Raw genomic sequence first — 14,330 nt, forward strand, 5'->3', positions numbered from 1 at the left:
AGCCGTCAGCCAGCCATGAGCGTCCAGAGCCGTCAGCCAGCCATGAGCGTCCAGAGCCGTAAGCCAGCCATGAGCGTCCAGAGCCGTCAGCCAGCCATGAGCGTCCAGAGCCGTCAGCCAGCCATGAGCGTCCAGAGCCGTCAGCCAGTCATGAGCTGTCCCTCAGCCCAGAGCGGCTATTTATTCAGAACTGCCCCTCAGTCCAGAGCTGTCTCTCTGTCCGGAGCTGCCTTTCAGTCCGGAGTTGCCCCTCTATCCTGAGCTACCTCTCTATCCTGAGTTACCTCGCTATCCTGATCTATCCCTCTGTCCTGAGCTATCCCTCTGTCCTGAGCTATCCCTCTGTCCCGGTGCTGCCCCTGGTGTCGATGTTACCAAAAGGAGTTAGTGGATGTAAGATGAGGGTGGTCATTCATAGGGGGAAATGTAAGCTAGGATTGACTATGGTGAGGTGGGGACCTCGCCCGGAGCCTGAGCCACCACCGTGGTCAGATGCCCACCTAGACCCTCCCCTAGACTTTGTGCTGGTGCGCCCGGAGTTCGCACCTTATGGGGGGGTTATGTCACGTTCCTGACCTATTTCTATTAGTTTGTTGTAATTGTTAGTTGGTCAGGACGTGAGTTTGGGTGGGCATTCTATGTTTTCTGTTTCTATGTTGGTTTATGGGTTGCCTGGTATGGCTCTTAATTAGAGGCAGGTGTTTGGCGTTCCTCTAATTAAGAGTCATATTTAGGTAGGTTGTTTCACAGTGTTCGTTGTGGGTGGTTGTCTCCTGTGTCAGTGTTTGTCGCACCATACGGGACTGTTCGGTTTGTTTGTTCATCGTCATTTATGTGTAGGCTATTTTCCCTGTTCGTGTGTTCTTCGTGTTTATGTGAGTTCGTCGTCCAGGTCTGTCTACACCATTTGTTGTTTTGTTAATTAGTCAAGTGTATTTCGTTTTCGTGTTTTTCCGTCTTTTCTTTAATAAATATTATGTCTTCAACATCCGCTGCATTTTGGTTCAATCCCTGCTCCTCCTCTTCTGATGAAGAGGAGGAGGAAAACCGTTACACAGCAGCTATCTTAGAACAGTGGAGGCTCCTCAGAAGAGGAAGGGGAGGACCCTCCCCCCTCAGTGAATTTCAGCAAAAGTTAAACATTAAAAAAGTACTCCTTTTCAGATAAAACTACACTAAATATATTCACGTCACCAAATAATTGATTAAAACACACTGTTTTGCAATGAACAGCACTCTCTGGGGCCGCATCATGGTGTAGCCGGAGGACAGTTAGTTTCCGTCCTCCTCTGGGTACATTGAATGCAATACAATCAATACAAAACCTAGGAGGCTCATAGTTTTCTCGCCCTTCCATGCACATACACAGTAATTATGACAACTTCCGGAGGATGTCCTCCAACCTATCAGAGCGGACATGTTGTCGACCCAATCAAAAGATCTGAGAATCAGTCTAGTACTGAAAGCATAAGCTAGAGCTAGCATTGCAGTGCATAAAATGTGGTGAATAGTTGACTCAAAGAGAGAGAATGACAATAGTTGAAGATTTTTAACAAATTAATTTCTTCAAAAATGAAGGAGAAGCAAGAGAGAGGGAGAGAGAGATAATTTGTTGTATTTGTTTTTTACTTTCACTTATCTAGCAAACGTAGCTAGCTAGTTTAGCCTACTCAAACACCTGGCTCAAACAGAGCAGGATGCTATGTTAGCTAGCTGGCTATGGCTATCCAACACTGGAACTCTTACAAGTCAAGGTAAGCTTTTGGTTTTATAAATATATTGCCAACGGGGCCCGCCGATATAACTGCTAAACTGCTTGCTGTACACTGTACTGCATGATTGTAGCGGGTTTACTAGCGCGTTAATTCTAGTAGCTAGCTGTGTTAGCTAATATGGTGACAACAGTGTAGGCTGTGTGTAGTGGTTAACGGTAATGGGATGAAGGTTTGGCTTGGAAAGGTTTTTTCAGCTGTTTTATTGTGCACTGAAGTCCACAAGCGAAGGGAAAAGGTGAGAGGAGGAGAGCGCGTAGATGAAGAAGAAATTATACAACGAGCAAATTATCATGCAGTTTGTATGTGGCTGCTATGAAAGTAAACTGTGCTTACGGTTATCAGAGGTGTATTCATTCTGCCAGTTCTGTTGAAAAACATTTCTTAAATGAAAGCAAATGGAACGAAACGGAGATAAACATACCTGAATTTGTCACTGTTACCTTGATTACTCACTTTTTTCTCTCAACCTGTGCACCTACGTTGTAAACGTTCATTCGTAGGCTAGGTTGTAGCAACCTAATGATGGGTATAGGGAAGATTTGACTATCATGTTGTAGCCTAAACCTGTCGGTGTTACTTTGAGCTGGGTGAATGGAATATGAATGACAGTCATCCAATATGCTCAAATAGAAATAAATCTATGCTCATAAAAACCAAAAAAAGTCATCCCTTATCTTAAATGGCACGGACCACCACAGTCTTAGAAATATTACTTTGCTCCCTGCTTCTCCAAGCACGACCCTGCCCTGGACTAGATTTTTTTTTAAATACTAAACCCTCCCCTGAAATTGAAAAAGCATGACCGTCCCCCATTTTACTACAGGTACCCATTCTATACATTTCAATCCATCCCTTACATCTAAGTGGACCTCCGGGCATTTACCATACACCCTACACCCTACACCCTACACCCTCCATCCTGCCTCAGTAGACTAATGGAGATTCTGTCATCGCCTCGAGAGAAATTACTGCCACTTACCAATACACACACTCTCTCTCTTTCTCCCCCTTCTCTCTCTTTCTTGGCCATGTTTCTCTAACACTCCACTTCCCACTCTCTCTTCATCATTTCCCCACATTCTCTCTCTCCCTGATCCCACTCCCAGAATATAATGCACCCAAATGACTCTCACAATAAGACATGATGGCAGGCCGACTAGAACTCATCTCAACACTGCGGTGGGGTTAGCTCTGTGCCTCGGTGGCTCTCTCCGCTCCGGAGAGAACACTGCTTCTTGTCCGCATCCTTGGGGCGAAAAATATGCCACAGCATCTCCTCCCTCACTTCATTCTCTAAAACCCGCCTGCCTGGTACCGCTTGCCCGCCTGCCCACACGTTGAGGGGAAGGACAGAGAGACGGCCCCCTTGTCAATCTCCTGCCAATGGCTGCTGTCAAAACAGAAGCTGACAAGCGAGACCGACGAAGACGCTAAGACGGCCTGGCGGGACACCTTACTGACAGCAGGCTCTGTCGGGCTCTCGCCGAGAGAGAGAGGTCACAGAAACGGGAGACACAGGAGATGGGAGAGCTTCACACTCATTAAGGAAGGGCCTTTTCTATGTCTGGGACTCAGAGATTGGAGAAGACTAAATGACATATCTGCATGAGAGAGACTTGAGTCTTACTTCCTTAGGCCTCACACCAGGACTCAGCAAGGTCTCTAGATATAAAAGGATGTGCTTATTTTTGTGACTAAACAGGAAGTGGTAAGGTGCCCCTTAAGAGCTGGTTGCATTCCCTAAATATTAAGGTATGGAGAACACTGATCCTAGACCAGCACTCTGGACTGGAGCCAATGGCACCTCTAGCTGTATTAGAGTCAGCATGTTAACAGGCAGTGCTTGTTGCTTACCTCTGTGAGGTGGGGGTTGGGGTTGAAGCCACACTGGTTGCAGACGGTGGAGCGGCACTGTGTGCAGGTGTTGTAGTTTGGCAGGGCCGGCGGATTGGTCAGCTCCGTGGTGGAGCAGAGTGGGCACAGCTTGCTGACGGGCATGGGGGCGATCTGGGGCACTGAGTAGGGCGAGGTGGGGGTGATCCCACGGTCCGGGGACATTGAGGAGGAGCGACCCGTCCGGCCACCCGAACCGCTGAAGTCCACCTGGAGGTTTCGTCTGGAGGCATGCTGACCTGGACCACCACCCATCCCAGCACCCATCCCTGGCCCATGACCCTGAGCCTGCCCTGGGCCTGGGCCGTGGCCTGAGCCATGGACTAGGCCGGAGCTATGCTGCATCGGCCTGTGGCTCTCTTGGTTGGCCAGTCTCTGACCTCCTCCTCCACCCATTCCTCCGTAGCCAGCCTGCACCCCAGATTTAGGACTCCCCGTGGGAACCCTGAGGGAAAACAACAGGAATCAAATTAATTTCAAATATAACATCCCTTCTGTTTAGCTCTTCTACAGATTGTGAACAAGATATTTGGTGGTTTGGTCAGTATCACTGAATCTTTTCATTCTATCAAAAAATGGCCCTGAAGCTCCGGCTAAGACTGAAACAAGACACTGAAAAACTGCTCTGATCTGGGGAAAGCATAAATTTGGATCAAAGAGAACCACAGTAGTTCCGGCCAATCATTTGCTTAATTTGCTTCAGTTGATTCATGGGAGCTTGACACAAGTATTCGTTGTAGAGAGAGACCTATTTTGCGACAGCCTGAGTCGGTATGAGACATTTGCTTTCAGCTACATGTGAATGTCACAAAATCTCTCTCATCCACCCCCACGCCTTAGATCTGAAGTTACTGTCTCCAAATTCACATCTCTTCAAAACCCTGCGAGCCAGATTTCACCTAGTGACCTTCACGTGGAGCGGACTTAGGGAAGCTGTGCGTGCGTGTGTACACTTAATGCAGTCTCATCTGGTCTAATGATGTTAAATGTCTCCTGGCAGCTCTCATAACAGTTTGCCCTCTTCACCGTAAGCTCTACCCAGCAGGTAAAAGGCTACAAGGGCCACAGGAGCATCAAACCAACCAGGCGGCTAGAGCAAAGTGCCATAATGAGGGGTTCAACACATAGAAAGCAGGCTAAAGTGCATACGTTGTTCTGCAGGCTGTCGGGAAGCTTCTACCGTGCTTGAGCCATTTCAGCACCATAGAGCTGTCCCTTTCAGCCCCATGAGCCATTTCAGCACCGTTTTAGCACCACGGCGCTGTCCACTTACACATAGACATGTCTCACTTTGTCCTAAACGCTTACAGTCCCACCTAAAGTAAACAATAAAATCAGTCCCACCTAATGTAAACCATATGTTTGCCATATGTCTGTATGCATGCACTCTGATGAAGGCAAAAATGGTTAAAATGTTAATTACATTTTTAACAAAGGATTATTAACTTAAGCACTGTGCTTACTGTACTCTCTTCATGTTAAAAAATATAATAATCATCTTTTCCTTCAGAGGTCTAAATACCTCTATGGACCGTAAAGGGAATCATACTTCAACCTATCATGCTCATGCACTTATATATAGGAATTAGTGGATATATGGGACACTATCAAATGTGCCTTTAGAGGCCATGCAATTTAGTACTCATCTCTAAAACAAAAGAAAATGAGGTCAAAAGAGTCCATATTAACAAAGGAAATGGAAGGACTAACAGTACAGTTAGATAGCAATACAAAGCTGCACCGTAGAGGCTCAGAATAAGTTAGAAGAAAAACAAAAAGAAATGGAGGAACTTATTCAAGAAAGATCCAGTGTAATATACAGTATTATAAAACATAAAGCGAACTGGATGGAATATGGGGGAAAATGCACCAAATTATTTTTTCATCTTCAACATAGAAATGCTACCACAAATAATTGACTGAAACTTGTTACACATGATGAGTCACCCATGATTCACCAAACAATATTTTGAAAGAAGAGGTAAAGTCACTTAAGCATATGTTTTTGTGTCAGTCTCCTCCATCTCCACTAACCGAAGCTAATTGTATGGATTTCTTTCATATTAATAATGTAAAATTAACAGCTGTACAGAAATACTCTTGTGAAGGCCAAATTACAGAGGAGGAACTTCTTGATGTAATTAAAGCCTTTAAATCCAGGAAAACTCCAGGGTTGGATGGCATACCCGTGGAAGTATACAATTTTTTGTTGATATACTCAGAGGACCATTATTAGCATGTTTTAACCACTCCTATATAAATGGTAGATTATCAGACACGCAACAAGAAGGTCTGATATCATTATTACTGAAACAGGACCCAAGTGATATATATAAAGATCCAGTCCATTTAAAAATTGGAGGCCTCTTACACTTCAGTGTTGTAATGCAAAAGTTCTAGCTAAATGCCTTTTAAACCTTTTAAATTATGCCCATATAATTTAAAAGGTTTTGTTGGATATTATTTATCCTAATCAGACAGGTTTTTTACATGGACAATACATTAGACATAATATAAGACAAGTACTGGAAACAATAGAACAATCTGGGAAACCAGGCCTGGTATGCATAGCTGACTTTGAAATGACATTTGATAAAGTACGACTGGAGTTTAGATATAAATGCCTGGAATATTTCAATTTTGGAGAATCTCTCATAAAATGGGTTAAAGTTATGTATAGTAGCCCTAGGTGTAAAATAGTAAATAATGGCTACTTCTCAGAAAGATTTAAACTGTCACGAGAAGTAACACAAGTTTGTCCACTATCGGCATATCTATTTATTATTGCCATGGAAATGTTAGCTGTTAAAACTAGATCCAACAATAGTATTAAGGTGTCATTGCACGCTGATAAGTCACGTTTTCTTCTGAATCCACAATTAGAATCCCCACAGCCTCATAGAGGATCTGAATACTTTATCTAACCTCTCTGGATTAAAACCAATTTATGATAAGTGTACAATATTACGTATTGGATCACTAAAAAAAGACAACTTTTACATTACTGTGTAGTTCATCAATAAAAATGGTCTGACGGGGATGTTGACATACTCGTTATGCATATGCCAAAAGAAAGAAATGATCTCACATTTTTATAGAAAGTTAGCAAAAATAGATAAGATCTTGCTACCATGAAAGGAAAATACCTGTCTATTTGTGGGAAAATCTTCAGTCATATCACAGTTGACCTATTTGCTTTTGCCTACACCTAGCGACCTGTTTTTTAAATTATATGAGCAAAAAATATTTTGGGGGGAATGGCAAGCCAGACAAAATTAAAAGGGCCTATTTATATAATTAATATGAATTCGGATTGCAGAAATTATTAAATATTAAAGCATTAGACCTCTCACTAAAGGCATCAGTCATACAAAAAGTATACTTAAATCCAAACTGGTTTATCGCAAATTAGTAGGAATGTCTCACCCCATGTTCAAGAATGGCCTTTTTCCCTTTATTCAGATTACAACCACTCACTTTAGGTTATTTGAAAACCAAATAATCTCCAAACTATTGTTATTTTTTAAACAAGCCATAGAAAGTTGGTTGCAATTTCAGTTTAATCCACCAGAAAATACAGAACAAATAATACAACAAATCTTGTGGTTAAACTCAAATATACTAATAAAAAAAACGTTATTTTTCGAGAATATAAAAAAGGTTCAGCGGCTTGCTAAAGTATTCACCCCCTTTTTCCTACTTTGTTGCCTTACAACCTGTAAGTAAAATGGATTTTGGGGAGATTTGTATCATTTGATTTACATAACATGCCTACCACTTTGAAGATGAAATATATTTTATTGTGAAACAAACAAGAAATAAGACAAAAAAAACATAAAACGTGAGCGTACATAACTATCCCCCCCCCCCCCCCCCCCAAAGTCAATACAATAAGTCTGTAACGGCTCTCTTTCGGTGAGTGAGTTGACCAAGGCGCAGCGGGTGATGAATACATAATGTTTTAATGACAAGACGGAAAAACACGAAACGAAATACACTTGAATGATTTACAAAATAACAAAACGAACTAGACAGACCTAAACTATGAACTTACATGAAACGAGGAACACAATAAACAGGAACGACCGAACGAACGAGACGAGACAGTACCGTGTGGTGCAAAATACACAGACACAGCGACAATCACCCACAAACAAACAGTGAGAACCTCCTACCTTAATATGACTCTCAATTAGAGGAAAACGCAAAACACCTGCCTCTAATTAAGAGCCATACCAGGCAACCCAAAACCAACATAGAAACGGAAAACATAGACTGCCCACCCAAAACTCACGCCCTGACCATCACACACATACAAAACAACAGAAAACAGGTCAGGAACGTGACAAAGTCTCTTGGGGTATGTCTCTGTAAGCTTGGCCATTCCAAGACATTTAATGTTTCCCCTTAAACCACTTGAGTGTTGCTTTAGCAGTATGCTTAGGGTCATTGTCCTGCTGGAAGGTGAACCTCCTTTCCAGTCTCAAATCTCTGGAAGATTGAAACAGGTTTCCCTCAAGAATTTCCATGTATTTAGCGCCATCCATCATTCCTTCAAATTCTGACCAGTTTCCCAGTCTCTGCCGATGAGAAACATCCCCACAGCATGATGCTGCCACCACCATTCACTGTGGGGATGGTGTTCTCGGGGTGATGAGAGTGTTGGATTTGCGCCAGATATAACGCTTTCCTTGATGGCCAAAAATCTCAATTTTAGTCTCATTTGACCAGAGTACCTTCTTCCATATGTCTTTTGGCGAACACCAAACATGTTTGCTTATTTTTTTCTTTAAGCAATGGCTTTTTTTCTGGCCACTCTTCCGTAAATGCATTAAAGAACAAAATTGGGTAAAGAAAATTGTGATAAAGAAAAATATATACCAGTTTAATTTAAGGACAAAAAATGACAGCTGTGCCATATAGATTGCAAAATAGTTGGGAAGAGATTTCGATGTACCGATTCCAATGCACATGGTTTAGGAATTGACATGCAAAACAACGCCGGATTCAAAACTTAGAATTGTTCAATTTAAAGGATTATACAAAATTATTGCAACCAATAGTGTCACGCCCTGACCTTAGTTATCTTTGTTTTCTTTATTATTTTGGTTAGGTCAGGGTGTGACGAGGGTGGTATGTGTGTTTTTGTCTTGTCTAGGGTTTTGGTATGTCTAGGTGTGTGTGTGTGTAGTCTAGGCATTATGTAGGTTTATGGTGGCCTGGATTGGTTCCCAATCAGAGGCAGCTGTTTATCGTTGTCTCTGATTGGGGATACTATTTAGGTTGTCATTTTCCAGTTTGGTTTGTGGGTTATTGTCTATGTTGATGTTGCATGTCTGCACTCCGTGTTTATAGCTTTCATGTTCGTTTGTTATTTTGTATAGTTTGTTAGTGTTCTTCGTGTTCAGTCGTCTTGTATTAAAAATATGTATTCACATCACGCTGCGCTTTGGTCTCCTCTCTACGACGAACGTGACAAATAGAATGTTATATATACATACGGGGGATACAATCTTCCCAGCTTTGCAGATTTTGCTGTGAGGAGGCAGAGTCATTAGATCATTTATTTTGGTACTGTCCATATGTAGCTTGTATTTGGTCACAGGCCCAGGAATGGCTGAAGAATTGCAACATTTGCCTAGAACTAACGCTACAGATAGCAATACTGGGTGATTTGAAAAGTCATAGTCAATCGATCAATAATATAATAATACTTTTAACAAAAATGTTTCTCTTTAATTTACAATCTGTAGAAACTATGAGAATAGAAAGGTTCAGAATTTTGATGAAGCATCACAGCATAGATAAAAAAATATATGGCAAAAAGAAATCCAATACGGATGGTGTTAAGAGATAGATGGGAGGGGTTGAATGGAGCTGGAGGGTGGGACTGATAACAAGATAACAAATGTAAAATACACTGTGTGTGTAAAATGTATATAGGTTCAGAACTTTTGTGAAATAGCACAGTTAAAAATATATGGCAAATAGAAATCAAACTGTCTAATATTCAGTTGTGCACCGGGGTCGCCCACTCCTCTTTCTATTCTGGTTAGAGACAGTTTGTGCTATTTTGTGAAGGGAGTAGTATGAGTATGTATGCGTTGTATGAGATCTTCAGTGTCTTAGCAATTTCTCGCATGGAATAGCCTTTATTTCTCAGAACAAGAATAGACTAACAAGCTTCCGAAGAAAGTTCTTTGTTTCTGGCCATTTTGAGCCTATAATCGAACCCACAAATGCTGATGCTACAGATACTCAACTTATCTAAAAAAAGGCCAGTTTCATTGCTTCTTTAATCAGCACAACAGTTTTCAGCTGTGCTAACATAATTGCAAACAGGTTTTCTAATGATCAATTAGCCTTTTAAAATGATAAACTTAGATTAGCTAACACAACGTGTCATTGGAACACAGGAGTGACGGTTGCTGATAATGGGCCTCTGTACACCTGTGTATATATTCCATAAACAATCTGCCATTTCCAGCTACAATAGTCATTTACAACATTAACAATGTCTACACTGTATTTCAAATCAATTTTATGTTATTTTAATGGACCCCAAAAATGTGCTTTTCTTTCAAAAACAAGGACATTTCTAAGTGACCCTAAACTTTGCAACGGTAGTGTATATAGTATTTATAAACTGGAAGTAGAAGCCCAAGTGTTATTGTTTATTAGTTTACTCCAATTAGGGGAAGGGTGGTAGGGTTTGCGGGAGAAAAAAAAAAAAATTATAATAATTTGTATGTATATATATTTGTGTGTATATTTATATATGTGTGTATGTATTTATATATATATTTACCCAAATGACATATGGGGATTGGAAATGATGCAGACATTTACGTTGATGGAAGCTGCAATCTATCCGTAACGCTGAAGCTGATCTACCCGCTGAAAAAGAAACTGTGGTCAAGCTGGTGATTGTTTTGTGGCCCTCCAAACATGTCTTCCAATAGAAATGTTAGCCGGAAAACAAAGAATTCAATAGTAATGTAGAGTGTGAGGCTATTCACTGCTCTGAGGCAGGTGGTATTTGTTTCCGACTGCTGTGACAATCTATCTACAACAAAGCCTGCCGGAGAAGTAGCAGGGTACATAAGAGAAGCCTTAAAATGGTTTCCGCCTTGTAACAGTCGACTGATTTCTCTTCCTTGTTTCCCTTCTTGTGTTGAACTTTCCAGCGCAGTTCCTGACAGTATTGAACACAAAACTCACACTCGTGTACGCACACAGTACACATGCAAACACACACACGTGCAAACACACAAACGCACACACACAAACGCACACACTCGCACACACACACGCACGCACGCACGCACGCACGCACGCACGCACACACACACACACACACACACACACACACACACACACACACACACACACACACACACACACATGCTGTAGAAGAAGAGGGACGCAAATGTGGTACACGGGGGATCTCTTCAAAAGAACACCTGGGTTTATTCAATCTATTACCAGTAGTGGGTGTGTTATTACACATACAGAGGAGCGCATCAAGCTAAAGCAGCTCACAAAGATGGCTGCCGCCCAAACTGCTATCAAGCGGTCACACTGCTCAGGTAAGGGGGGGGATGGTGACTCATTCTAAACCTGAAGACTTTACCCTGATTCACTCAAAGTGCTTGAGGAAATGAGCATGAAACAGCGCTGGGGCTGTAAGAAGGACTCGCAGCCGTTTTGAGCTCCCTCCCCCTCTCTCATCTGTGGACAGCAGGAGAGCCAGAGAAGCAGAGGAGAGAGAATCAAGCTGCTTTAGGCCTGTGAACCTGTCATGCTTTGTACATTCACCCATTAACCGGGTGGGTCCGTGCATGGGCAGAGCAGCTCTTTGTGAGCTGTCGCGGAGCAGAATACGACCACAGAATAGACTCCTAGACGTCCGGAGTGATGATAACGCCGCGCCACACCTCGCTACAATAACGCAGGCGTCTCATAATTACTCAGCAAAGACGACGTGAAAAACACACTTTCCTCCAACGCAACACCTTTTTCTCAGTGTTTACAGAGCCGCTCCGGCCGTTTCCCGGAGGTCATTCATCAGTGTTGCATAAGAAGTTAATGACTCTGACCGTGCTAGCCTCCCCCTTCTCTTCAGCTGGCTAATACAGGAGGTTAGATTCCGGGGTCACCAATTAAAGCTGATGTGTGAAAGGAAAGCGCTAGTCGTAGCTAGCCGCGCGTTGTGCTGTCATACTGTATAGCTGGGTCTCCTGTTCTTTGAACTGTTCTTTCTCTGTTGTTCACAGCTGGGTAGGTTCCTGCAGTAGGCTAATCTCTCTCTCTCTCTCTCTCTCTCTCTCTCTCTCTCTCTCTCTCTCTCTCTCTCTCTCTCTCTCTCTCTCTCTCTCTCTCTCTCTCTCTCTCTCTCTCTCTCTCTCTCTCTCTCTCTCTCTCTCTCTCTCTCTCTCTCTCTCTCTCTCTCTCTCTCTCTCTCTCTCTCTCTCTCTCTCTCTCTCTCTCTCTCTCTCTCGTCTCATGGCTGTGCATGTCTTTTCTTGTTGGATATTTCACTGACATTACTAGGACTTTCACTGCTATCGATTCTTCAGTTCGTAGCACACACACACAGAGGCCCAAACAGAGCCATACACAAGGCCCCAAAGTAGTTTCAATAGGCTCTTCAACAAATTCCCGTTATGTCTTGACAGCTATTTTCATCAACTACAGTGCATACTGTAACTGTAAAAAAAAAAAAGAAGGAAAACCAGGGTTGAATTTCAACCCCGAACTTTAACTCTAACTGCTCCTTACAGTTCAGCGTCATCAAGCTCCCTTGTACAACATCACCCATTTAAAGCACGCCTGTCGAGTGCTGCTGTGTAGTGGGGTTGTTTAATAGGATCCCATTTGGGATGCATTCTCGTGACACTGGTACCAGCGGAGCAGGTGACGTCGACGGTGACCTCATATTAAGGCGTCACTCGATCAGGAATGCAGGGGCACCCGAGGGCCAACTCTGAACTGCTGGCACTGACAGCCACAGTCAGTGTTCTATTAGACATAGTACATACACTGCACAGGACGCACACACAGACAGAGAAAGATAAGGTACACAAGGGAGTGATTACACACACATACACACAAATACACACACCGATAAAGATGGTAACACACTGGCTTTGACGTGGATAATATTCCTCTACTGCAGTGGTATTCAAAAAATAGTACAGATTATTGTATGGGACAATATGCAAACGTTTTTGAGAAAGATAATTAGAAAAATACAACTTTCTTGAGTAAACGTATTTATTGGTTGCTTTTCATTTCGATAAGAGATGAAAATGTCATGAATTGAAGGTCGAAATTGACAGATTTCGCGAGAAATGATCGGGGTTCCCGATGAAAAAGTTTGAATACCACTGCTCTACTGTATAGGAGCCAAACCAGACCACTAGAATATAAATGCTCACCATAATAAATTAAGATGACTCAAGTGGCATGTGGCCTGCACTTAGTTACAATATGCTCCAACAGCAAGGTAGCCAACGTATCCTTTAATCCTTTTATGTAACTTCCTCTACCTCCTAGCATTCTTTAACAAACAGGTATCTGCATTCTCTGGAGCCTAACCGTGTTGGTATGGTATTGGTATTGTCATTTTATAGCACTCCTGCATGGGCAGACCCATCTGGCCCGGTCAGATTTAGCAGCTACATGAATGTTCACATGTACAGTTCACACTCACACGAGAATAAATGCACACGCCTTCTCACACACGCACACGCACACACACACGCACACGCACACGCACACACACACACACACACACACACACACACACACATACATTATTTTCCCCGCAGCTGTTACCTGCCCACATTTCAGGGGGAAAAACAGGCTCTCTGCTTCCTGCAGTTAGATAGACCATTAGCGGTCCTGTGTGAAACAGACCGTGCACTATGAATCACAACGACACATGGAGGCACACGCGCACTCACACACACTCACACACCCTCAGCACATAGGGTGCACTCACACATGCCTGCACGCGTTTATACACACATACACATAACCCCCCTCACACACAGCTGATTGAAGGGTAGAGCGCCTCATTTAGCCTGCCTTGTGAAATCCACCAAACCCAACGAATCACATCTAAATAGAATTTCTGAATGCAGATGTTATTTCTGCGGCTGCGCAGTGGCTTCGATCTGTGCGTGGCGGTGAAAGCCCCCTGCTCCGATAAATGGGTGTTTTGTGTGAAATTGATCAAAGGGAAAAGCTCAGAGAGGGTGCTCTCTGTGAAGAATCCTCCTGTTTGGCATTCCGCTCCACACCGCAGAGAGCCGGGAAACTATCCCTTGCATTGTCATCTTCCTCACCACACTACCAAGAGAGAGGGGCTGCCGGCCAGTAAGATAGGCACACACACATATGCGTATATTCATGCATATACACATGCCTAGGGCTGTGGCACTCTTGAGATTTTGTCAGCAGGTTATTGGCATGCATAAGACTTGACCGTTAATTAACATAAACAAGTTTAGCATCTCCAGGCCTCCACTCATACAAACTGCTAAAATACACCATAATAATAAATATAGGATTTATTTTAGTCAGGGCTAAAGAAACATAATTATATGAAGAAAATGTATTTAATAAGAACAGAATATGAGTCGGCCTATAACGAAT

The 14,330-nt window shown here is 42.8% G+C and overlaps 1 protein-coding gene across 2 annotated transcripts in view; it reads right to left on the reverse strand.

Annotated features, from left to right (window-relative positions):
- Nucleotides 1–14,330, reverse strand: part of LOC129830298 (protein bassoon-like) — a 215,734-nt gene that overhangs the window by 144,872 nt on the left and 56,532 nt on the right. For both annotated transcript variants that reach the window (XM_055892775.1, XM_055892774.1), the window contains exon 2: nt 3,630–4,113. In XM_055892775.1, coding sequence (XP_055748750.1) covers nt 3,630–4,113 — 484 coding nt within the window. The remainder of the gene's footprint in view (nt 1–3,629; nt 4,114–14,330) is intronic.

Source organism: Salvelinus fontinalis, chromosome 31, assembly GCF_029448725.1.
Source record: "Salvelinus fontinalis isolate EN_2023a chromosome 31, ASM2944872v1, whole genome shotgun sequence".
Lineage (NCBI taxonomy): Eukaryota > Metazoa > Chordata > Actinopteri > Salmoniformes > Salmonidae > Salvelinus > Salvelinus fontinalis.